The sequence below is a fragment of the Equus caballus genome, chromosome X (genome assembly GCF_041296265.1).
Source record: "Equus caballus isolate H_3958 breed thoroughbred chromosome X, TB-T2T, whole genome shotgun sequence".
In the NCBI taxonomy this organism is placed as follows: Eukaryota; Metazoa; Chordata; class Mammalia; order Perissodactyla; family Equidae; genus Equus; species Equus caballus.
The window spans coordinates 68,825,953-68,850,135 of record NC_091715.1 but is presented as its reverse complement, the minus strand read 5'-3'; the positions used below and the strand labels follow the sequence as shown (position 1 = coordinate 68,850,135).

The following is a 24,183-nucleotide window of genomic DNA, read 5'->3' as shown; positions in this document are numbered from 1 at the left end:
AATTTATCTCCTAGTTTCATTTGAATAGATATGCTATTCTCATTCTCTCTAATTTTCATAAGTGTGTGTTATCTGATTACAAATTGATATGTACATGTTGACTGCGGGGAACTGGAAAATAAAGACAAGCACAAAAGAAAAAGATAAAAATCTCGTATAATTCTACCACTCACAGGAAGCCACTGTTTTTGTTTTGGAGTATTTGCTTCCAATTATTTTTTATAAAATACATACACACTTGTTTTTAGAAAAATAGTGTCAGAAATAACAGTCTTTGCAATCTGTTTTTTTGCAACATAATAGTATATGGAGAACCTTATTATATTTTCTTAAATAACCTCCTACAACACTACTTTAATATGTGTTAGCATAATTTCTTCAATTTTTTTGGACATATGGATGATAAACTTGTTTTCATAAATTGAATAGCCTTTTTTTCTATTTATTTTGCAAATTATCTAATTATATTCTTTTACCATTTTTCTACTGGAAAATTGGCAGTTTCTTTTTGGTTTATACAAGATTTTTTCTCTATTAGGGATGTTAACGCTTTGTCTTCCATATGTTATTGCAATATTTGGCATTTGATTTTGATATATAGAAATTTTACATTTTTACATAGTAAAATTTTCTCCTTTTTGGTTTCTTTCTTTGCTGTTATGCTTAGAAAGAGAGACCCAGCCCTAGGTCAGACACATTTAAACTGCATTTCCTCTTAGTTCTTTATGGTTACAATTTTTACGTTTAACTCTTAGTCTAGAATTTTAATTTTAGTTTATCTTATGAGCTAAGAATTGTAACTTGTTTGCCAAATAATTAGCCAGCCTTTCTAGCACTACTGATTGACTAATTCATATAAACACTGTTTTGAAATGCTGTCTTTGTCACTTACTCTACGTACGTAGACTTACATATGTATGTGTGTATATATTTCTGGTCTCACTTTTTGGTGCTGTTGATCACAGTTTCTCCTTTCCTAGTACTACACTTTTTAAGTTATAACTTCAGCCTCACCAGTGACTGGGGAAATGTAAGATAAAACACAATGAAATAGAAATTTTTGCCTATTGATTTTACAAAAGCTAAGATTGATAATATCCAGTGCTAGTGAATATGAGGAGAAATGGATGCTCTCTGCACTCCTGGTAGTAGTGTAAATCAGGCAATTAGGCATTATCTATTAAAAATTTTAATGTACATACCTTTGACCCGCAACCTTACTTCTAGGAATCTAACCTATATAACACTTGTACAAGTACACAAGGATATGTGTACAAACAGGTTCATTACAACATAATGGTTTTTTTGGTGTGGAAGATTGGCCCTGAGCTAACATCTGTTGCCAATCTTCTCTTTTTGCTTGAGGAAGAGTGTCCCTGAGCTAACATCTGTGCCAATCTTCCTCTACTTTATATGTGAGACACTGCCACAGCATGGCTTGATGAGCAATGTGTAGGTCCATGCCTGGGATCCAAATTCATGAACCCCAGGCCACTGAAGCAGAGCATGTGAACTTAACCACTACACCACTGGTCCAGCCCCACAACATAATTTTTAGTGGCAAAGCAACAATTAGAAGCAACCTAATGTGTATGAACATGAATGGTTGAACTATGATATATTGTGCCAAGGTTAAAAAGAATAAGAAGGGGCTGGCCTGTTGGTGTAGGGGTTGGGTTCACATACTCCACTTCAGCGGCCCTGGGTTCACAGGTTTAGATCCCAGATATAGACCTACACACCACTCATCAAGCCATGCTGTGGCAACATCACACATCCAAAATAGAGGAAGATGGCACAGATGTTAGCTCAGGGCCAATCTTCCTCAAGCAAAAAAAAAGAATAATAAGGTAGACTTTCAGCTTCCAGCTATGATGAAATAGATTGTATCAGACTAAACTTCATACTAAGAACAACTACAATGGCTAGATTTTAAAAATAAAGGTGAGGGGCCGGGCCAATGGCATAGTGGTTAAGTTCACACACTCTGCTTTGGCGGTCTGGGGTTCACAGCTTCAGATCCCGGGCACAGACCTACACACCACTCATCAAGCCATGCTGTAGTGGCATCCCTCATACAAAATAAAGGAAGATTGGCACAAAATGTTAGCTCAGCGACAATCTTCCTCAAGCAAAAAGAGGAAGATTGGCAATGGATGTTAGCTCAGGGCCAATCTTCTTCACCAAACAAATGAATAAAGGTGAATGAAGGCATCAAAAAGTAATTTTGAGGGCTAGGACTTGAGAAGCCAAAATCCTGAAGAGAGTAGACCTCAGGGAAGTAAGTTCACCATTCTCTGTGCAGTTTCCCTTTGAGGAATTTGCTAATTCTTAAGCTGTAGTTGCATGGGGTGAGGGGGTCAACAAATCAAATATAAAGTCTCACTACTAGGAAGACAAAAATTCAATTTCAGCACCTTTATATGTGGAAGGGGCTGTGATAAACACCTGAGGCTTTCAGTTGAATCCCTGAAGGATGGGCTATACCCTAAAAGTAAAGGCAAATCAGAAATAGACCAGTTCTTGGAAAGCCTGAAACACAAAGCCTGAAACAATCTTCTTAATTCCTGATTGGACTAAGGTGATCTGCTTATAGTGTATCTGCCTGCCAAAATAAACTAAATCCCCTCTGGAAGAAAATAATATCATGCAGAACCCCTGCAATTCTTTATACAATGTGTTCAGCACTAAAAATATATAATAAGACATGCTCGGAAATCGAATAAACAGAAGCCAAAAGAAAAAATACAATCAAAACAGACACACAGATTTCTATTCCACATTTAGCAAAAATGCTAGCCAGAGCATTTGGTCAAGAAAAAGAAATAAAAGACATCCAAATCATAAAGGAAGAAGTAAAATTGTTTGCAGATGACATGATTTTACATGTAGAAAACCTTAGGATTTAGAGATTCAACTAAAAAAACAGAACTAATAAACAAATTCAGCAAAGTTGTGGGATAGAAAATCAACATGCAAAAATCAGTTGTATTTCTATACACTAACAATAAACTAAAAGAAATTAAGAAAACAATTCCATTTACAGTTGCATCAAAATGAATAAACTACTTTGGAATAAACTTAACAAAGGAAGTGAAATATATGTACACTGAAAATGACAAAATGTTGATGTAAGAAATTAAAGAAGACTCAAATAAATGGAAAGACATCCATGTTCATGGATTGAAAGATTTAATATTCTTAAGATGTCAATGCTATCCAAAATGATTGATAGATTCAATATAATCCCTATTAAAAACCCAATGACATTTTTAGCAAAAATAGAAAAATTCATCCTTAAATTCATATGGAATCTCAAGGGACCCCAAAATAATCTTGAGAAAGAAAAATAAGGCTGGAAAACTCACATGTCCTGATTTCATAACTTACTACAAAGCTACAGTAATCAAAAGAGTGTGATATTGGCATAAAGACAAATATGTAGAAAAATGGAATAAAAGTCCTAGAAATAAACCCTTGCAGATATGGTCAAATGATTTTTGACAAAGGTGCCAAGTCCATTCAATGGGGAAAGGACAGTCTTCTCAAGACATGGTGCTGGGAAAACTGGTTATCCACATGCAGAGGAATGAAGTTAGACCCTTACTTCACACCATATAAAAAAATTAACTCAAAATAAATCACAGACCTAAGCCTAAAAGCTAAAATTATAAAAATCTTAGAAGAGAATAGAGGGGGAAAGCTTCATAGCATTGGATTTGTCAATGATTTCTTGGATGTAACACCAAAAACACAGGCAACAAAAGAAAATTTAGATAGATTGAACTTCATCAAAATTAAAAGCTTCTGTGCATCAAAGGACACCCTCCAACAGAATGAAAAGGCATCCCACAGAATGAGAGAAAATATTTGCAAATCGTGTATTTGATAAAGGATTAATATCCAGAATATATAGATAACTCCTACAACTCAACAACAACAAAAAGAACAACCCCCCCAAAGCCATCTATAGATTCAATGCACTCTCTATCAAAATTCCAATCGCATTTTTCACAGAAATAGAAAAAAACTAAAATTCATAATGGAACCATGAAAGACCCCAGATAGCCAAAGCAATCCTGAGAAAGATGAACAAAGCTGGAGGCATCCCACTTCCTGGTTCCAAACTATATTACAAAGCTATAGTAAACAAAACAGTGTGGTACTGACATAGAAATAGACAAATGGAACAGAATCAAGAGCCCAGAAATAAACCCACACGTATATGGTCAACTAATATGTGACAAGGGAGCCAAGAATACTCAATGAGAAAAGGATAGTCTCTGACAAATGGTGCTGGGAAAACTAGATATCCAGATGCAAAAGAATGAAATTGGACCCCTATCTTACACAATTCACAAAAATTAACTCAAAATGGATAAGGACTTAAATGAAAGACCTGAAACTATAAAACTCCTAGAAGAAAACATAAGGTAAAAGCTCCTTGACATCAGTCTTGGTAATGATTTTTTGGATATGACACCAAAAATACAAGAAACAAAAGCAAAAATAAGTGGGACCAAATCAAACTAAAAACCTCTGCACAGAAAAAGAAACAATCAAAAAACGGAAAAGGCGATCTATGGAATGGGAAAAAATATTTTCAAACCATTTATCTGATAAAGAGTTAATATCCAAAATATATAAGGAACTCATACAAGTCAATAGTAGAAAAGCAAACAGTCTGGTTAAAAAAATGGGCAAAGGACTTGAATAGACATTTCTCTAAGGAAGATATCCAAATGGCCAAGAAGTACATGAAAAGGTGCTCAGCATCACTAATCATCAGGGAAATGCAAATCAAAACCACAGTGTGATATCACCTCACACCTGTTAGAGTGGCTATTATAAAAAAAAAAACGAGATAACAAATGCAAGGATATGCAGAAAAGGGAACTCTTGTACACTGTTGGTGGGAATGTAAATTAGTATAGCCACTATGGAAAACAGTATGGATGTCCCTCAAAAAATTCAAAATAGAGCTACTGTTATGATTCAGCAATCCCACATCTGGGTATATATCAGAAGGAAATGCAATCACTATCTCAAAGAGATATTTGCACTCTGATGTTTATTGCAGCATTATTCACGATAGCCAAGATATGGAAGCAACTTAAGTGTCCATTAACAGATGAATGGATAAAGAATATGTACATGACAATGGGATATTATTCAGCCATGAGAAAGAAAGAAATCCTGCCAGTTTTCACTAGTATGCATACCCCTGAGGACATTTTGCTAAGTGAAATAAGTCAGACAGAGAAAGACAAATACTATGTGATCTCACTTATATGTGGAACATCAAACTCATAGAAACAGAGTAGAATGGTGGTTGCCTGGGGCTGAGGGGTGAAGGAAATGGGAAAATGTTGGTCAAAGGGTACTAACTTTCAATTATAAGGTGAATAAGTTCCAGGAATCTAATGTACAGCATAGTGACTGTAGTTAACAATACCATATTGTATACTTGAAAGTTGCTATGAGAGTAGAGCTTAATGTTCTTACCATAACAACAACAAAGTGGCAGTTGTGTGAGGTGAAGAATGTGTTAACTAAACTTATTGTGGTAAACATTTCAAAGTATATATGTGTATCAAATCACTACGTTGTACACATTAAACGTACACAATGTTATATGTCAATTATATCTCAATAAAACTAGGGGAAAAAATTTTAATTAAAAAAACCCCAAACCCAATTATAAAGGGCAAAGGACTTGAGTAGACATTTCCCCAAAGAAGATATACAAATGGTTAATAAGCACATGGAAAAAGCCTCAACAACACTAATCATTAGGGAAATGCAAATCAAAACCCATGATATATCACTTCACATGGATTAATATGGCTATTATAAAATAAATAAACGAGAAAATAACAAGTGTTGGTGAGGATGTGGAGAAACTGGAACTCTTATGCTCTGTTGGTGGGAATATGAAATGGTGTAGTCACTGTGGAAAACAGTATGGTGGTTCCTCATAAAAATTAAATATAGAATTGATCCAGCAATTCCACTTCTGTGTATATACCCAAAGGAAGGGAAAGAAGTAACTCAAACAGATATTTGTTCACCAGTTTTCAAAGTAGCATTAGTCACAATAGCCAAGAGGTGGAAATAACCCAAATGTCCATTGACAGATGAATGGATAAGCAAAATTTCATATATATATATATATATATATATATATATATATATATATATATATATATAATGGAATGTTATTCAGCTTTAAAAAGGATGGAAGTTCTGACACATACTACAACATGAATGAACCTTAAAGACATATGCTAAGTGAAACAAACCAGATACAAAAGGATAAATATGGGATGGTTCCACCTATATGAGATACTTAGAGTAGTCAAACTTACCGAGACAGAATATAAAATGCTAGTTGCCATTAAAGGATTAAAGAGTGGTTTCCAGAGAGAGAGGGTAATGAGGAGTTATTTAATAGGTATGATGTTTCTGTTTGGGATGATGAAAATGTTCTGGAGATGGATGGTGGTGATGGTTGCAGAACAATGTAAATGTACTTAATGCCACTGAACTGTGTGTTTAAAATGGTAAATTTTATGTTATACATACTTTAGCCCAATAAAAAATCTATTTAAAAATTTTAATATGTCTTTTAAAAAACAGATGGTTCATATTTTTGGAGTAATCAGACAGGACTTTTATGAACTATATTAATATGTTCAAAACTAGATTTAGAAGATGAATTACACTGGAAAACTGTAATGTATAAAAAGGAATCAAATAGAATTTCAAAACTAAAAAATACAATAACTGAAATTAGGAATGCAATAGATGTGAATTACACCATATGAGACACAGCAGAAGAGAGGATTAAAGAACTGAAAAGTAAGTTAGTAGAAAATATCGTGATTAAAGTACAGAAATAAAAGGACGGAAAATTGAAAGAGCATTAGGAGACAGATATATTGAAAAGGTCTAGAGTCCAAGAACAAGGGGAAAGAATGTAACAGAAACTGTATTTGAAGAGATAATGACCAAAATTTTTTCAGAACTGACTAAAGATATCAAGTCACACATTCAAAAAGGCTAAAAATCTATGAGCAAAATACACAGAAAACCAAACCTAAGCATTTAATAATCAAACTTCAAATCAAGACAAAGAAAAATCTTAAAAATAGAGTTAAGAAAAGGTGCATTGCTTTCAAAGAAACAACAATCACACTTACAGCTCACTTTTCAACAAAACCACTGAACTCCATGGGACAACTGAATGACACCTATAATTACTGGGAGAAAATAACTGCCAGACTAGAATTCTATATCCAGTTAAAATATCATTCAAAAATAAAGATGATAGAAAGGGATGCTCAGATTATTAAAAACTGAGAGTGTATCACTAGCAGACTCACACTAAAAGAAATATCAAAGGGAGTTGTTTAGGCAGAGGAAAAATGATCCAAGACGGAAATGTAGGAATGTAGGAAGGAATAAAGAGAAATGGAAAGTGTAAATATAAAAGACCATTGACTGTTTAAAGCAGCACCAATAACAATGCCTTGTGGACAAAAGAACAAAAGTGGAAGTGAAATTAATGACAAAAATTGCAATAAAGGCAGGCAGAAATGTATGAGGGTTCCCTTTTCTCCACATCCTCCCCAACACTTGTTGTTTCTTGTCTTTTTAATAATAGCCATTCTGACGAGAGTAAGGTGATATCTCATTGTAAATGTTTTGATTAGCATTTCCCTAATAATTAGTGATGTTGAACATCTTTTCATGTGCCTGTTGGCCATCTGTATATTTTCTGGTGGACATGTAAATCAGTGAAGCCACTATGGAAAACAGTATGGAGATTTGTCAAAAAGTTAAGAATAGACCTACTATATGATCTAGCTATTCCACTTCTGAGTACTTATCCAAAGAACATGAAAACAGTAATTCAAAAAGATGTATGCACCCCTATGTTCATTGCGGCATTATTCAAAATAACCAAAACTTGGAAGCAACCCAAGTGCTCATCAGTGGATGAATGGATAAAGAAGATGCAGTATATAAATACAATGGAATAGTACTCAGCCATAAAAAAGATGAAATCGTACCATGTGCAACAGCCTTGATGGACCCTGAGCATATTATGCTAAGCAAAATAAGTGAGACAGAGAAAGACAATTACCATGTGATTTCACTCATATGTGGAAAATAAACAAACACACGGATACAGAGAACAGATTGGTGGTTACCAAAGGGAAAAGGGGGTGGGGGAAGACCAAAAGGGATAAAGGGGCACATGTGTTTGATGACAGATGGTAACTAGGCTTTTGGTGGCGAACACAAGGTAGTCTATAAAGAAGTCTAAATATAATGATGTATACCTGAAATTTATATAATGTTGTAAATCAATGTTACCTCAATTAAAAATTATTCAGTTTTGTAGCATATTTTTACAGTTTTGTTATTTAAATCCATTTCATTCTTTAGTTTTGCATTAAAGAATTAATGTAACTATAAAAAAGGCAGGCAAGGGGCCGGCCCAGTGGTGCAGCAGTTAAGTTCACATGTTCTGCTTCAGCGGCCCAGAGTTCGCCGGTTCAGATCCTGGGTGCGGACATGGCACCACTTGGCAAGCCATGCTGTAGTAAGCATCCCACATATAAAGTAGAGGAAGATGGGCATGGAGGTTAGCTCAGGGCCAGCCTTCCTCAGCAAAAAGAAGAGGATTGGCAGCAGTTAGCTCAGGGCTAATCTTCCTCAAAAAAAGAAAAACAAAAACAAAACAAAAAAGGCAGGCAAGATGTGAATGAAGTTAAAGTGTTGCAAAGTTCTTGCATTATTCAGAAAGTGATAAAAGTACCAATTTAAGATAGACTCTAATCAGTCAAGGATGCATGTTTTAATCTTTGGGGCAACTTCTCTCGAGCAGGGTTTCATGATACAATTAAGCCCAACAGAAAATGGGGTTTTTCAGTTCTCCCAAGAGTGGCACACACTAGTTTCATTTTAAATACAAAGAAGATAAGTTAATATATACAATGGATATCTAGAAAATTAGGGCATAATTCTCTGGTGAAATCCAGTTGAGAAGAGCTGTTCTGGAGTAACCATGAAAAGAATAATAAAAAAATATGCTGATGGAGGGGAAATGATATAATAAAATTCTTGATTAATCTAAAAGAAGGCAAGAAAGGAGAAAAAAAGGAATAAACAGGACAAATGGAAATCAAGTAGTAATATGTGAGATCTAAACCCAAACGTTCAGTAATTATATTAAATGTATATTGACTAAATACTTCAATTAAAAGAGAGGTGGTCAGATTGGATAATAAAGCAAAACTCAACCCAGGAGATTCACCTAAATATAAGGGCACAGCTTGAAAATAAAAGGATGGAAAACAATATGCCATGCAAATGGTAAATAAATTGAAGCTGATGAAACTATGCTAATATCAAAGTACACTAAAGGCAAGAAATATTCATAGAAATAATAAACAACATTTTATGGTGGTAAGGTGTCAATTTAACAGACAGCTATAACAATCTTTAGTTTTTATTTACCTAATAACATAGCATCAAAATATACATAGCCAAAAAAAGAGCAAAACTAAAAGGAAAACAGACAAATCTAAATCATAGTGAGAGATTTTAACACATCCCTGTCAGTAACTGATAGAAGTAGACAAAAACATCAATAAAATTAACAGACCTCACCTGATTGATAGATTTTGAACACTATACCCAACAATGCACAATACACATTTTTTTCAAGGGCAAATTGAATATTTTCCAAAATAGACCATATGCTGTGCCACAATGCAAGTTTCTACAAATTTCAAAGGATTTAAATCATATAGTGTATGTCTCTGACCACATTGGAATTAAGCTAGAAATAAATAGCAAAAAGATAACTAGAGTATGATGTAATGTATACAGAATTTGAAATATGATGTACATCCGAAAAAAATAAAAATTAAAAAAAAAAGATAACTAGAAAATCCCCAGTGGTTTGGAAATAAAACTGTGTACTTCTAAATAACCCATGGGTCAAAGAAGAAATCAGAAGAATGGAATTTAGAGAACATTTTCAACTAAGTGGATGGGTGGTTTAACATTTGGAAATCAATCAATATATCCCACCACAAGGAGAATAACAGAGAAAAACCATATGAGCATTTCAACAGTTACAAAAAAATTTGGTAAATTTTAATACCCATTCATATAAAAACTTTAGTAGGAGTTACAGGAAACTTCCTCAAATATGATAAAGGATATCTTCTTAAAAACCTAACATCATACTTAGTGGTAAAATATTAAAAGTCTCCCCACCTCACTCCTCTCAGATCAGGGATGAGATGTCTGAGATGCCTACTACCACCTCCTTTTAGCATTGTACTGGTGCTTGTAGCCAGTGCAGCAAGGCTTGACAAAGAAATAAAAGATATTAGGATTGGAAAGGAAGGAGCAAAACTGTCATTACAGATGACATAATTATATAAGTAGAAAACCCAAAGTAAGATACAGATAAGCTATTAGAATTTATAAATGATTAATAAGTTTGCTAGATGTGAGATCATTCACAAAAAGTTAATTATATTTCTATATATTAGCAGCATTCAATGAGAAAATGATTTTTAATGATATCATTTACAATAACAGCTACAAACATCAAATATCTAGGAATAAATCTCTATAGAAAATGTGTGATACCTCTACATTGAAAACTAAAACGTTCCGAGGAAAGTAAACCTAAATAAATGGAGAGATATACCTTTTTCATGGATTAGAACAAGAGTTGGCAAACTAGGGCCCATGGGCCAATTCTGGCTTATGGTGTATTTTTATATAGCTTATGAGCTAAGAATGATTTTTACACTTTTAAAGCATTCTAAAAACAAAATAAAATATGCAATAATGATAGCATGCGGGCCACAAAGCCTAAAATATTTACTATCTGTCCCTTTACAGAAAAAGTTTTCCAACTCCTGGATTGGAAAAATCAATCTTTTAAAGATGTCAGCTTTTATATTGCAATAATCCCATTTAAATTCCCAGCAAGCTGTGTGTGTGCGCTTGTAAGGTAACAGGTCATTTTCAAAGGTATAGGGAAATTCAAAGGCCTGAAAAGAACTGATAAAATTTTAAAGAACAAGAACCAAGTTGCAGGACTTACACGACATGTTTTCATGATTTATTATAGTGCTACAATTAATGTGGCACAAATGTAGACAATTAGATCAGTGGAACAGAATAGAGTCCAAAACTAGACTCACCTGATTTATGGCATGCTGCCATATCAGTGCAGTGGGGAACAGAACACCTTTTCGATAAGTGACACTGGATCCATTGTATATCCACCCATGGAGAAAATAAGGGGACTGTGACGCTCCCTCATACCATATGGATTATAGGCCCAAATGTCAAAGGTAAAACAGCAAAGCTTATAGACGATAGAGTAGGAAAACATTTTGGTGACCTTTGGGATAAGCAAGGGTTTCTTAATCAGCATATGGGAGGCACTAAAAGCAAAATATTGACAAAATTAAGAACTTCTGTTTATCAAAAGAAACTACCAAGAGTAAAAAGGCAAGCCACAGAATAGGAGAACGTATTTGCAATCCATATATCAGACAGAAGACTCAAATCTAGAGTTTATAAAGAATTCCTACAAATCAGTAACAAAAGGGAAGATAACACAATAGGAAAATGAAAAGCTATTTCACAAAAGAAGATGGCCACTAAACCTTATGAAGAGGTGCTCAACCTCATTATTTCATCAGGAAAGTACAAGTAAAAGGCACAATGAAATACCACTACAGACCTCCTAGAGTGGCTAAAATTAAAGACTGATCATACTAAGTATTAGCAAAGATGTGGAACAAATGGAAATTGTATACACTGCTGGTGGGAATATAAATTGGCACAACTACTTTGGAAAACAATTTGGCAGTATCTGCTAAAACTGGATGTACACAAACCCTGTGACCTATCATTCCCACTACTGGGTGTATACTCAACAGAAATGCATACATACACACTCTAAAAGACATGGACCATGTGCAGAAAAAAGTTCATAGGATAGGCCTAAGAATGCTATCTTTAGAAAGGCCTGCTTGCAAGGTTGGCCCTTGGCTTGGAACTGAAGACTTGGATTTGGGGAGGGTTTCCACTATCTTCTAACTGCCAAGGATAGTTTCCTGTGTCTAAACTGTGCAAACAATATGGCTTGTGCTGAGCACCTGCTTTCCTTCTAAGAGTCTGGAGTTTTGGTACATGCCAGGCAGAGGGTGCCTATGTGACTGGCCCCTAATGAAAACATTAGGTACTGAGTCTCTACTGAGCTGGTAGGTAGCACTTCACACGTGTTGTCACAATTTGATGTTGGAGGAATTAAACATGTGCTGTGTGACTCCACTGGGAGAGGACTCTTGGAAGCTTGTGCCTAGGTCCTCTAGATTTCGCCCCATGCACCTTTTTCCTTTGCTGATTTTGCTTTACATTGTTTTGCTGTAATAAATCTTAGCCAGAAGTATGACTATGTGCTGAGTCCTATGAGTCCTCCTTAGCACATCACCAAGCCTGGGGTGGTCTTCAGGACTCCCAACATAGTGGAAACAGTGGTGGGATTTTCTGGAGTGACCCTAACTCATTTAAATATGGCAAAAGCATTGTTTGAGAAAAGGAAGGTAGAGGATGACAACCTTTGTGGTACCTGGCTATGGAGTTACCCCTGGTATGAAACAGCAGGTGAGCAGCTGTCTGTTGTGAGAGGTAACAGTTACCTGTGGAATTTCAAAAAGGTAGATCTAACTCCAGGAGAGTTGGCTTGATGGATCCTCTGGTTTTTCTTTTCTCCTCCAAGCTGGAGGAGAAAGGGCCCAAAGGTGAGCTTTGGATGGGCCAGAATGTTTAAAGAGTTTGTGTTTCTTTCATCCAAGTGGGAGGAAAAAAAGGTTAAATCACTTCCCAGGGCTGGAGCAAAGTTTTATAAATCAAAGGGCAAAACACTCTAGCCACTGCTGCAGCAACCCCCTACTCCTGCCTGCACATTACAGCTGGGGTCTCCCTACTATAACATTAAGCCTGTAAATGCTGAATTTTCTGCTAGAGGTTTGAGTAAACTTTCAGTGAGGGCCAAAAGGGAGAATTTTTTATGATGGCTTTATATTTTGTGACTATTGCACTGGGATGTGTGATAAAAATTGATGCAAAGTGTTGTATTCTTGTAATCTCATAAAGCTAGAGGGATCATCCTGATGAGGGAAAGTTGGAAAAAAAAAGGGTGTTGGTGGGACACAACTACCTTTTCAGCCAGTGGGCAGATTGGAATTCAAACTCTTTAAGTATTGGAAATAGAACTAATCTCCGTAACTAATGATTTATGCTATTATTTTTTTATCTGTTGGAGCCTCTGGGAAAGGAAGACAGCATAAAAAGAGGGGCAATCTCTAGATGAAAATGCTTTTAAACTTTTTTAAACTTTTTGAGTTTAAAAAGCAGTTTTGTAAAAAAGCCTTTGTGAAACCAAATGTCCAACTCTTAGAGGCTGATGATTTTTCATCCTGTTGTGCATATTTTTGAGTGGGTTGATTTGAACCGTAGACAATAAAAAGAGCTCAGGAAAGTCTTGCTTGTCACTTGGACTTGGACTTAGACCACGGCTGACTGGCCCTGCAGCATCTTGGCTTTTTTGGCATCCTAAATTCACAGATTCTAATTTCTTGGGTCTGACTCTCAGCTGAAACCTGATATGGTCTGCTGTAGGCTGTTCCCACCTCAGTACCAGATGTGCCGAACTGAAAGCAAGCACAGGCTAAATGAACTCTAAGTGAACTACATGAACTTTAAATGAACTCAGACTCAGATCTTTGTAGATTTGGGTCACCCCTCTTGTGGGGCTCTAAACTATGAAACCATCCTGGGTGCTGACTCGACCATTTGGGTCAGTTGCAGATGCCCACAAGAAAAGGCTTGTTCTCTCATGGGACTATCTGAAACTGATCTGCTGATTGTCTCGATATTTCTGATATAGAAACTGATCGTGTTCCTAACTTGTGATTTCTGCAAAAGCTGCGAATTGGGGGACAGCACACTGCAGGGGCTGTGATCCCTTTCCCACTCCTGACAGATCAAATTCTTGACCCCTTCTTGGGGCTGTGTCACTGCTGTTGATGGTTGTGTTTGACTTTCCAGATTAGTTGCAATTTACAACAATGGACTGATAGCCTGACTCTCCTTCCCTTACCTTTGTCCTGATGCACGAAACTTAGTAAAATAATTTGCTTATTAAATGCAGCTGTCCCTAGAAAGAGAGCGATCTTTTCTAGGTTACTCACTGGATAAATGATCAGGATGAAAGGGGTGGGAGGTATGAAAACCCATTTTTAAAATATTTGAAAATTTAGGATTTTATCTTGACCAATAACTGGCCGTGATATGTCTTTCTGGTTAAGTTATATAAAAAGGTTTGCCTATGAAAATGATTTTAAACTTCTTGCATATGAGTCTTCTAGACAAAAGGTCCGGATGAAAGGAGGGGATGATTGTACTACGATTGCTAAGTGGGACACAGATTTTGTAACAGTGGAGAAAAAACAAAATGCTGACACCTGGGGAGGCATGGGTGAAGGGAGAGGGCATTAATGATCTTTGATTTTTAGAACTGCTCCTGGAAGCTTTCCCTTCCTCCCTAATAAAAGCACATATTGTCATCCCTGGTGCTGAGGGTGCTTTGAATTCAAACTGACTACTGAGCCTAAGGTCAGATTCCAAAGAGCTGATTGTGAGACAGCAGGGGGTGGCCCTGGCTCCTGCACCTTCCACTCAGAGCACCTCCAGATGTCACCCACATTTGCAAAGCACATGAACTGGTGTCGTGAACAGACAAACCTGTTTGGATCCAGCTGCCTTCAGGAGACAATCCCATTGAACCAAGGACTGAACCGAATTTTTTTGGACTGGACTGGAAACCCTAGGACAGGAATCCCCACGGCAGAGGCCACATTAGGGGCCCTGTTAACCTGAACTGCCTGATTAATGTATGTCCTGCTTGAGATGCTCTAACAATGGTAAACTCTTTTTGTCCAAGGGTACTATGTGTGACTTCTGGAATTGTACTTGTCTATGAGCCCTGACTATCCTGGCACTACCTCAGCCCTGAAAGGCATTCAGGTCAGCTTCAATTTACTGGCCAGGCTTGTGCTGCACCTGGATTGATGCCTCCAGCCAGGTAAAAAAAAGGTTAATACAGAAACTTAAGGAGGAAGCCACCTGGCTTTTGAAGATACATGTTTATGGTAATGGATTTTTTTTATCTGGCTACATATATGACCCCTGAGGGTATAACTGAGGACAATACTACAGGTTGGTTTCACTCTGCTGCATGTGGTCCTACTGACAAAGATATCTTGGCCAAGAGCCAGGGGGATGGACTGTGCAGAAAAGAGTTCACATGGCAGACCTGAGAATGCTGTTCTTAGAAAGACCTACTTGCAAGGTTGGCCCTTGGCTGACATCTGGGGACTTGGATTTTGGGAGGGTTCCACCATCTTCTTGATGATAAGGGTGGTTTCCTGTGTCTAAACTGTGCAAACAGTATGGCTTATGCTGAACACCTGCTTTCCTTCTGAGAGTTTGGAGTTTAGGTACATGCTAGGCAGAGGTTGCCTATGTGACCAGTCCATAATCAAAACGTTTGTCACTGAGTCTCTAATGAGCTTCCTTGGTAGACAACATTTCACATGTGTTGTCACAATTTGATATTGGAAGAATTAAGCATATGCTGTGTTACTCTACTGGGAGAGGCCTCTTGGAAACTTGTGCTTGGTTTCCTCTGGACTTGCCACCATGCACCATTTTTTTTTTTTGGCTGATTTTGCTTTGTATCCTTTTGCTGTAATAAACCTTAGCCATTAGTACGGCTATATGCCGAGTCCTGTGAATCCTGCTGAATCACCAAACCTGAAGGTGATCTTTGGGACCTCCAATGCAACAAGAATGTTTATAGGAGCTTTATTTAGAAAAACCAAAAACTGAGGGAAAAAACTCAAATGTTCATCAACACGTGAATGAATAAATAATGATACATTCATATGCTCAAATATTATACAGCAGTGAAGATGAATGAACTAATTCGATGTACAATATGGATGAACCTCATAAACATAATAATGTTGAGTGAAAGAAACCAGATATAAAAAAGTACATATTATATGACTCCTAATATAAAGCTCAAAAATGGACAACTACTTATTTATGGTGATTGAAGTTTGAATGGTGGTTAACTTTGGGAGCTGGGGGACATTAATAACTGGGAAGGGGCATGAGGGAGGCTTCTGTAGTGCTGGTAATGTTCCATATCTTGATTTGGGTTGTGTGTTTACTATGTAAAAATTCATCAGTTTTTACATTTAAAATTCATGTACATGACTTCATGTATGTTATACTATAAGAAATTACTACAAAAAGACCCTACTGACCATTGATGGATGAAAAAGATAAACAAAATGTGGTGTATACATACAATGGAGTATTTATTCAGCCTTAAAAAAGGAATAAAATTTTGACACACACTACAAAAGGGATGAGCCTTGATGACATTATGCTAAGTGGAATCAGGTAGTCACATATGGACAAATGCTGTATGGTTCCACATATATGAGGTACCTAGAGTAAGCAGATTCATAGAGACAGAAAGAATGGTGATTTCCAGGGACTAGGGGGAGGGGAGCATGGGGAGTTACGTTTAATGGGTACAGTTTCAGTTTGGGAAGATGAAAAAGTTCTGGAGATGGGTGGTCGTGGTAAAGGAATAACATTGTGAGTGTGCTTGATGCGACTGAACAATTAAAAATGGTTAAAATGGTAAGTTTTGTGTTATGTATATTTTACCATAATAAGAAAAAGAAACAAAATGGAAGGAGCAGTGGATAAACCTGTGATATTGTGATATTGATCTCAGGTAAAATGTGTGCTTTACAGAGTGGACCCTGGAATATGATCAAGGCATTGACAGTTCTCTGGTTCTGTCCATAAGAGTGAAGCAACAATAAAAGTGTGCCATACTTGGGGCCAGCCCAGTGGTTCAGTGGTTAAGTTTTCATGTTCTGCTTCGGCGGCCCAGAGTTTGCCAGTTCAGATCCCAGGTGCGGACCTACGCACTGCTTGTCAAGCCATGCTGTGGCAGGCATCCCACACATAAAGTGGAGGAAGATGGGCATGGGTGTTAGCTCAGGGCCAGTCTTCCTCAGCAAAAAAGAGGAGGATTGGTGGCAAATGTTAGCTCAGGGCTAATCTTCCTCAAAAAAAAAAAGTGTGCCATACTTGATAAGTGACACACTTAGATAAAGCAGGGGCAAAAATAAAATCCCCAAGAAGATTGTGTTCCAGCCAAAATAAAAACATTAGTACTAGTTCTGTCACTACTGGCATGAGAGGATATTCAAAATATATATTTTGGGGAAGAAAGAGTTTAAGAACAATGTGTATAGTGTTATCCTATGTTATACAAGGAAAAAAAGTGTGTGAATAAATGAACTGTTTCCTTATTGTAAGAGGTATTGATGTAATAATTACCTTTTGAAAGACAAAAAAAAATTCAATTACATTTAACATAGACATCAATTATCAGATCGATTCTAATTTCAGAATGCTAAACTATAAAAAGAAGACATCCTATACTTAAGGAAATAAGGTGGATGTGTGTGTGAATGTGCACACATGTGTGTATACATACATACATATAGACACACGTGATATTTAGACACATGATTTATATATTCTATTTACATTTTCATTAAAATTATGCCTTACTTTTGTAGCTGTGTGATAGTTCATCTTCCCTCTTTCTCAAGTTTTCAGAAATGTTCCTTTGCCAAGTGAATTTTACTCTGTGTATAAAGTTCCACAAAATTTTCTATCAGACACAAGAATATTAAAGTATTTTTACTTATTTGGATAAAATGTGGTGTCCCGTTGAATAAAATGTGTCAGTGTTATGCTATTGAAGGAGATCAAGGTACACTTTTATTTCAGTTTTTCAGTTTAGTATGCCGTCTTTAAGCTGACGAGGTTTTTGTTCAGCTTCGTTGAGGCATAGTTTACATTAGGCTTGATAATCAATATAGCTTTTGCACTTCTATTAAACTTTAAGGAAATTCAGTGTATGAATATTGGTAATAAAATTCTATCATTCATAGAACTACTAATTTTTATGTACATTCTTGTCTCTCATATGTAGATAATGTGGCTTCTTTATAAGAGCATAAAGTTTCTTTAAGAACAGATAATTGCCTAGTATTTCTCTTGGAGAGCCCCATAATGCTTAGCATGGCCCTGTACATGATGTGGACACTAACTTTGAGACACAAAACTTAGTTTGTTTATTCAGGAAGTGTAAACTAATACAAAAAATGTTGCTGATTGGACCTGTGCACTAAAAATATCTTGACCATCTCTTAATTCTATCTCAGGATGCAACAGTAGAATGAAACTCAGTGGACGACCCTACAGACACATGGGAGTCCTTGGAACTTCAAAACTCTATGACATTCGGAAAACTATCTTTACCTTCACTCCACAGGTGGGTGGAATGAGCTTTAACATGCATTGAGATAAATGGAAATAAAAGAGAAACACTATAGAAATAAAGCCTTTACTGGAGTTAGGACAAGCATCAGAGTTCCAGGAGGCCTTGCACATATTAAGTTGCTCAGTAAATATTTGTTAAGTTGAACTGAATTGAACTTGTAGCACAGGGCTGTGCCAAGTGATTGTGGCTACCAAGAGTGGTCCTGGGTGTTGCAGAAACAGTAATAGGGATTTTACAAATGTTGAAGCACTTAAAAAAGTACTCTTTACTTTTTTTTTTATTGAGTTAATGATAGGTTACAATCTTGTGAGATTTCAGTTGTACATTAATGTTTGTCATTCGTGTTGTAGGTGCACCACTTCACCCTTTGTGCCCACCCCCCACCCCACCTTTCCCCTGGTATCCACTAAACTGTTCTTAGTCCATAATTTTAAATTCCTCATATGAGTGGAGTCATACACAGATTATCCTTCTCTCGCTGGCTTATTTCACTTAACATAATTCCCTCAAGGTCCATCCATGTTATTGCAAATGGAATGATTTTGTTCTATTTTACAGCTGAGTAGTATTCCATTGTATATATGTACCACATCTTCTTTATCCATTCGTCTGTTGCTGGGCACTTAGGTTGCTTCCATGTCTTGGCTATTGTAAATAATGCTGCAATGAACATTGGGGTGCATAGGACTTTTGGGATTGCTGACTTCAAGCTCTTTGGATAAATACCCAGTAGTGGGATGGCTGGATCGTATGGTAGTTCTATTTTTAATTTTTTGAGGAATCTCCATACTGTTTTCCATAGTGTCTGCACCAGTTTGCATTCCCACCAACAGTGTATGAGGGTTCCTTTTTCTCCACAACCTCTCCAACATTTATTACTATTAGTTTTAGATATTTTTGTCATTCTAATGGGTGTAAGGTGATATCTTAGTAGTACTCTTTACTTTTAAAAGTTAAAAATAAAGACTATATTTGTCCTTTATAAACAAAATATAGTCTTTTTTATTCATCTACTGAATTATGTGTTCTCTTTGTTTTGGGGAGGGGCCCTTTTTACATGCCTGGAGATCTTTGATACCCTCTTCTAAACAAAAATGTCAGTACTGTTTTAGCCATTATTATATACATTGTTAGCCTGTTTGTTAGCTACAGTGCAATAGCAAGCCCAATTATATGTATGTATGGGAGGAGAAACTATTTTATGGAAAGAAAGCTTAAGCTTCCCATTTGTCATCTTACATCTGAAATCATGCAGCTAAGGTATAGACGAAAGAGTATTGGACCGTAGATTCTATTTCTTTCTTTGCCATTTGCTAGCCATATGACTTTGCTAATCTATTTAATGTCTCTTGGCCTTATTTTTCATCTGTTAAAAAAAGAAAAGCATCACTAGGTTGTTATAGAATTAAATAAAATTATGTACTTGAAAATACTTTGTAAACTATAACACACTGTAAAAATGTCAAAACTTATATGTACCAATCGACCACCAGATACTTTGGGAAGAATTAGGCATTAAATTTGGGGGTATTATTTCCTCTATGACATCTTATGTACCTTTGTGAATATGTGAGTGCTTTAAAATATTATTTGATAGTTGTGAGAGTAAATTATTCTGAGCTGTTATTTTTCTTTTTCTCAGTTTATAGACCAGCAACAGTTCTACTTGGCTCTGGACAACAAGATGATAGTGGAAATGCTTAGAACAGACCTCTCCTACCTCTGTAGCCGCTGGAGGATGACAGGCCAGCCCACTATCACCTTCCCCATCTCACACACCATGCTTGGTAAGGTTGTATGAAGCAAGAAATAAATGTATTTTTGGAATAAGTCATGTGGTTAGCCCTTCAAAATCTTAGAGTCACTGGAGAGCTGCTTCTGACAATTTATTCTTTCAGCAGTTATTATTAGCTTCTATTTTGTGCCAGGCACTTTAATAAGCACTGGGGATACATAGAATGAGTAAGGCAGATGAGATTTCTACTCTTATGGAGCTTATGTTTTAGAATAAATATGTAGCAAATAAACCAATACACAGGAATATTTCAGGTGGCTTGAGAGCTATAATTCAAAAAATATAATGGAATAACTTGGTGGGGTCCTACTTCAGATAATTGGTTTCTAGGTCAATTTGCAGAAACTTTATTAACACAATTCATTTAAAGACAGTAATACTACATTGTGCATCTGTCTTACTCCAGTGGAGCATCAAGATTTTATAGATTAGTTCCCAGACTTCTCCTTTCAAGGCTTGTCTAACTGAAGCAGGAAAATTCAACAGGGAAAAGTGAAAAGGCTTTCAGTTTATCTTTCCTTTATTGGCTGGACTTCCTGACGTAGCTTACTTGAAACTGAGTGAAAGGCTTTATTGTTCTGTCAGTTCCTGGAGGACTAGAGCCAATACTGAAGCACTGCTTCCTTTCTGTGTCTCAGCTGTTGCTTCCAAAAGCCTGTTTGTACTGCCAAAGTACATAGAATTCCTTTCCATTAGAGAAGAACCCTTTGTCATAAATTATTCAAAGTCCAGACAGATGGTTAGGGATTTTTGTCACATCTCTAAAGTGCTTCAAAAGCACAGGAGTTGAGGAAGTAGGGTAGTTTTTCTTCTTTTTGTCTTTCTTCTTCATTTAAGACAATTAACAAGTACCCATTTAATAACTGCTGTGTTCCTGGAATTGTCTTCAGAGAGTCTGAAGTCTAATTGGAGAGGCCAAGCTAATACACAAAAATAATAGAAAAGAATTCAAGGCAGTATATAAAGAAATACTAAACCATTAGATTGGTATTTTACAGTGAAGGTGATCAAGTCATCAAAGAAAATTTTCTTGACTGAGGTAGGACTTATTCAGGCTTTTTGGGATGGGTGGTATTCATATGGGAGGAGGGAAGAAGGAAAAGTACTTTAGGTGAGGAAAAAATTACCATGAGTGAGGCCTGGAGGCAAGGATGAGCTTGACTTGTGAGTGGACAGTGAAGAGGCCAACCTGAATAGAGTGAGCCTTGCATGTTGGAGTATAATTGTTAACAAAATTGGATAAGTAAGGTGGAGTCAGATTATGAAGACCTTGAAAATAAGTAGTGATATTTAAAACATTTTCTCGCAAGTCTGAAACTATCAGAAGTTTTTGAGCAAGGAGGGACATGATGAAAGTGATATTTAGGGAATATTGATTTGATGACAGTATACATTATAGTGAGGAGAATGTGAGATCAAGGAAACTAATTCAGGCATGAGGTGATGAGAATATATGCTGGATTAGTAGTAGTAAAAATAGAATGGGAAAGGATACAAGAGTCATTTTAAACAATGCTTGCAAGACAGGTGTTGGCTAACTAGATATGAGATATGAATCAAGATAATGCCAAAATTTAGAGACTAGGTAAATAATGCTGCCATTGATAGAAGCAGTGAAATTCCATAGGAAGATGCCAGTTGGAAAGAGACATGTTGAGTTTGTGGTGACAAAGAGATTTCAGAATTGAAATACCTCATATTTGGGATGAGATACACAGCTATATCTTGGAAAGAAGAATAAAACTAAAGATCTAGATTTAAATTACAAAGTTTTGATATTTATTACTTGGTCACACAACAAAAACAGCAGGAAAGCAGGAACAATAGCAATAATAACTGCAGTGTTTATTGAACACTTTCTCTGAGCCAGGCACTGAGCTAAGTGCTTTCAATGCATTATCTTGAAATCTCTACAACAACCCTATGCAGGTGGGTACTATTAATAGCCCCATTTTATAGATGAGGAAGGTAACTCATTGTCCAGAGTCACAAAGCTAGTAAGTGACAGTGTTAGGCCTCAAACGAAGCCTGTCAGTCTCCAAAGCCTACATTACCAAGAGCTGTGTGTTTTGTGAGAGAAAATTTTGTGCTGGTGAAATGAAAATGAACATATTAGTAATCGCATTAAAATGTGAATTTCTGGGGCTGGCCCTGTGACCGAGTGGTTAAGTTCATGCACTCCTCTGTGGCGACCCACAGTTTCACCAGTTCGAAGCCTAGGCGTGGACGTGGCACCACTTATCAAGCCATACTGAGGCAGCGTCTCACATGCCACAACTAAGAATATACAACTATGTATCAGGGGGCTTTGGGGAGAAAAAGGAAAAAAATAAAATCTTTAAAAAAATAAATAAAATGTGAATTTGTTAAATTCTCACATTAAAGACAAAGATTCCCAGAATATGTAAAAGAGCAAACTCCAGCTAGATGCTGCTTACAAAAGATATCCCTAAAATAAGATTATATGGAAAAGTGAAAAATAAAGGAACATGTAAAGATATATCATGTTGGGGCTGGCCCAGTGGCACAGCAGTTAAGTTCGCACTTTCTGCTTTGGTGGCCCAGGATTTGCCAGTTCGGATCCCAGGTGCGGACATGGCACTGCTTGGCAAGCCATGCTGTGGCAGGCGTCCCACATATAAAGCAGAGGAAGATGGGCACAGATGTTAGCTCAGGGCCAGTCTTCCTCAGCAAAAAGAGAAGGATTGGCAGCAGATGTTAGCTCAGGGCTAATCTTCCTAAAAAAAAAAAGATATGTAAATACTAACAAAAAGAAACATGGTAGCAATATTAATAACAAAAATAGTAAATAGATTTCGAGGCACAAGTCAGTAAATGGGACAAGAAGGATGTTTTATATTGATGAGAGTTACAGTATACCAAAATGGTGTAACGTTTATAAACTTTTATCTACTGAATAATATCAATGAAATATATAAAGCAGATATTTAGGAAAACTTGACAACGTGATAAAACCATTGTACAGTCATAGTCAGAAATTATAACATACTTCTATCGGAATGTCACAGATCATTTATACAAAATAATTTAAGATATAGAGAATTGGGGCTGGCCCTGTGGCTGAGTGGTTAAGTTCCCGTGCTCCACTGCAGGCGGCCCAGTGTTTCATTGGTTCGAATCCTGGGTGCGGACATGGCACTTCTCATCAAACCACGCTGAGGCAGCATCCCATATGCCACAACTAGAAGGACCCACAACGAAGAATATACAACTATGTACTGGGGGGCTTTGGGGAGAAAAAGGAAAAAAATAAAATCTTTAAAAAGATATAGAGGATTAACAAACCCGATTTTTGTATTTATGTGTGTATATAAAACTATACCCAAAAAGACAGAATGCACAAAGAATGTTTATTTTTAAAAAGTAGAAATCATACAGGTAGTATTGCCAGACATATGACATAAAACTAATTAATACAAGAATAGTAAGAAACAAATCTGACCGTGAAGGAATTAAAATTTTTTTCCAAATAATTCTTAGATTAAAGAGGAAATCAAATTTGAAATTATATAGGGTTTTAAAATGAAAAATGATACTACTACTTATGAAAACTTAAGAGATTTGGCCAAAGTCATATTTAGAAATTTTCATATTCTTAAATACTTTTACTTTGAAAAAAAGAAAAGAGTTCTGGTTTCCAGATAAAATGGAATAGACTCACTTCTCCCTATTTATCTTGCTAAGTACAGCTAAAAGCTTTGGACATGATCTATAAAGCAAGCATAAGAAGACTGAAAGTTGAAAAAAAGAAGGGAGACTGGCTAGGGACTTTGCACCTGAGAAATGACACAGCAGTGAATTCCTGGGTTTT

The 24,183-nt window shown here is 36.3% G+C and overlaps 1 protein-coding gene across 5 annotated transcripts in view; it reads left to right on the top strand.

The window, feature by feature from the left end:
• Positions 1-24,183, top strand: part of PHKA1 (phosphorylase kinase regulatory subunit alpha 1) — a 110,894-nt gene that overhangs the window by 44,516 nt on the left and 42,195 nt on the right. For all 5 annotated transcript variants that reach the window (XM_001488209.7, XM_014728967.3, XM_070258211.1 and 2 more), the window contains 2 exons: positions 18,438-18,547; positions 20,199-20,343. In XM_001488209.7, coding sequence (XP_001488259.4) covers positions 18,438-18,547; positions 20,199-20,343 — 255 coding nt within the window. The remainder of the gene's footprint in view (positions 1-18,437; positions 18,548-20,198; positions 20,344-24,183) is intronic.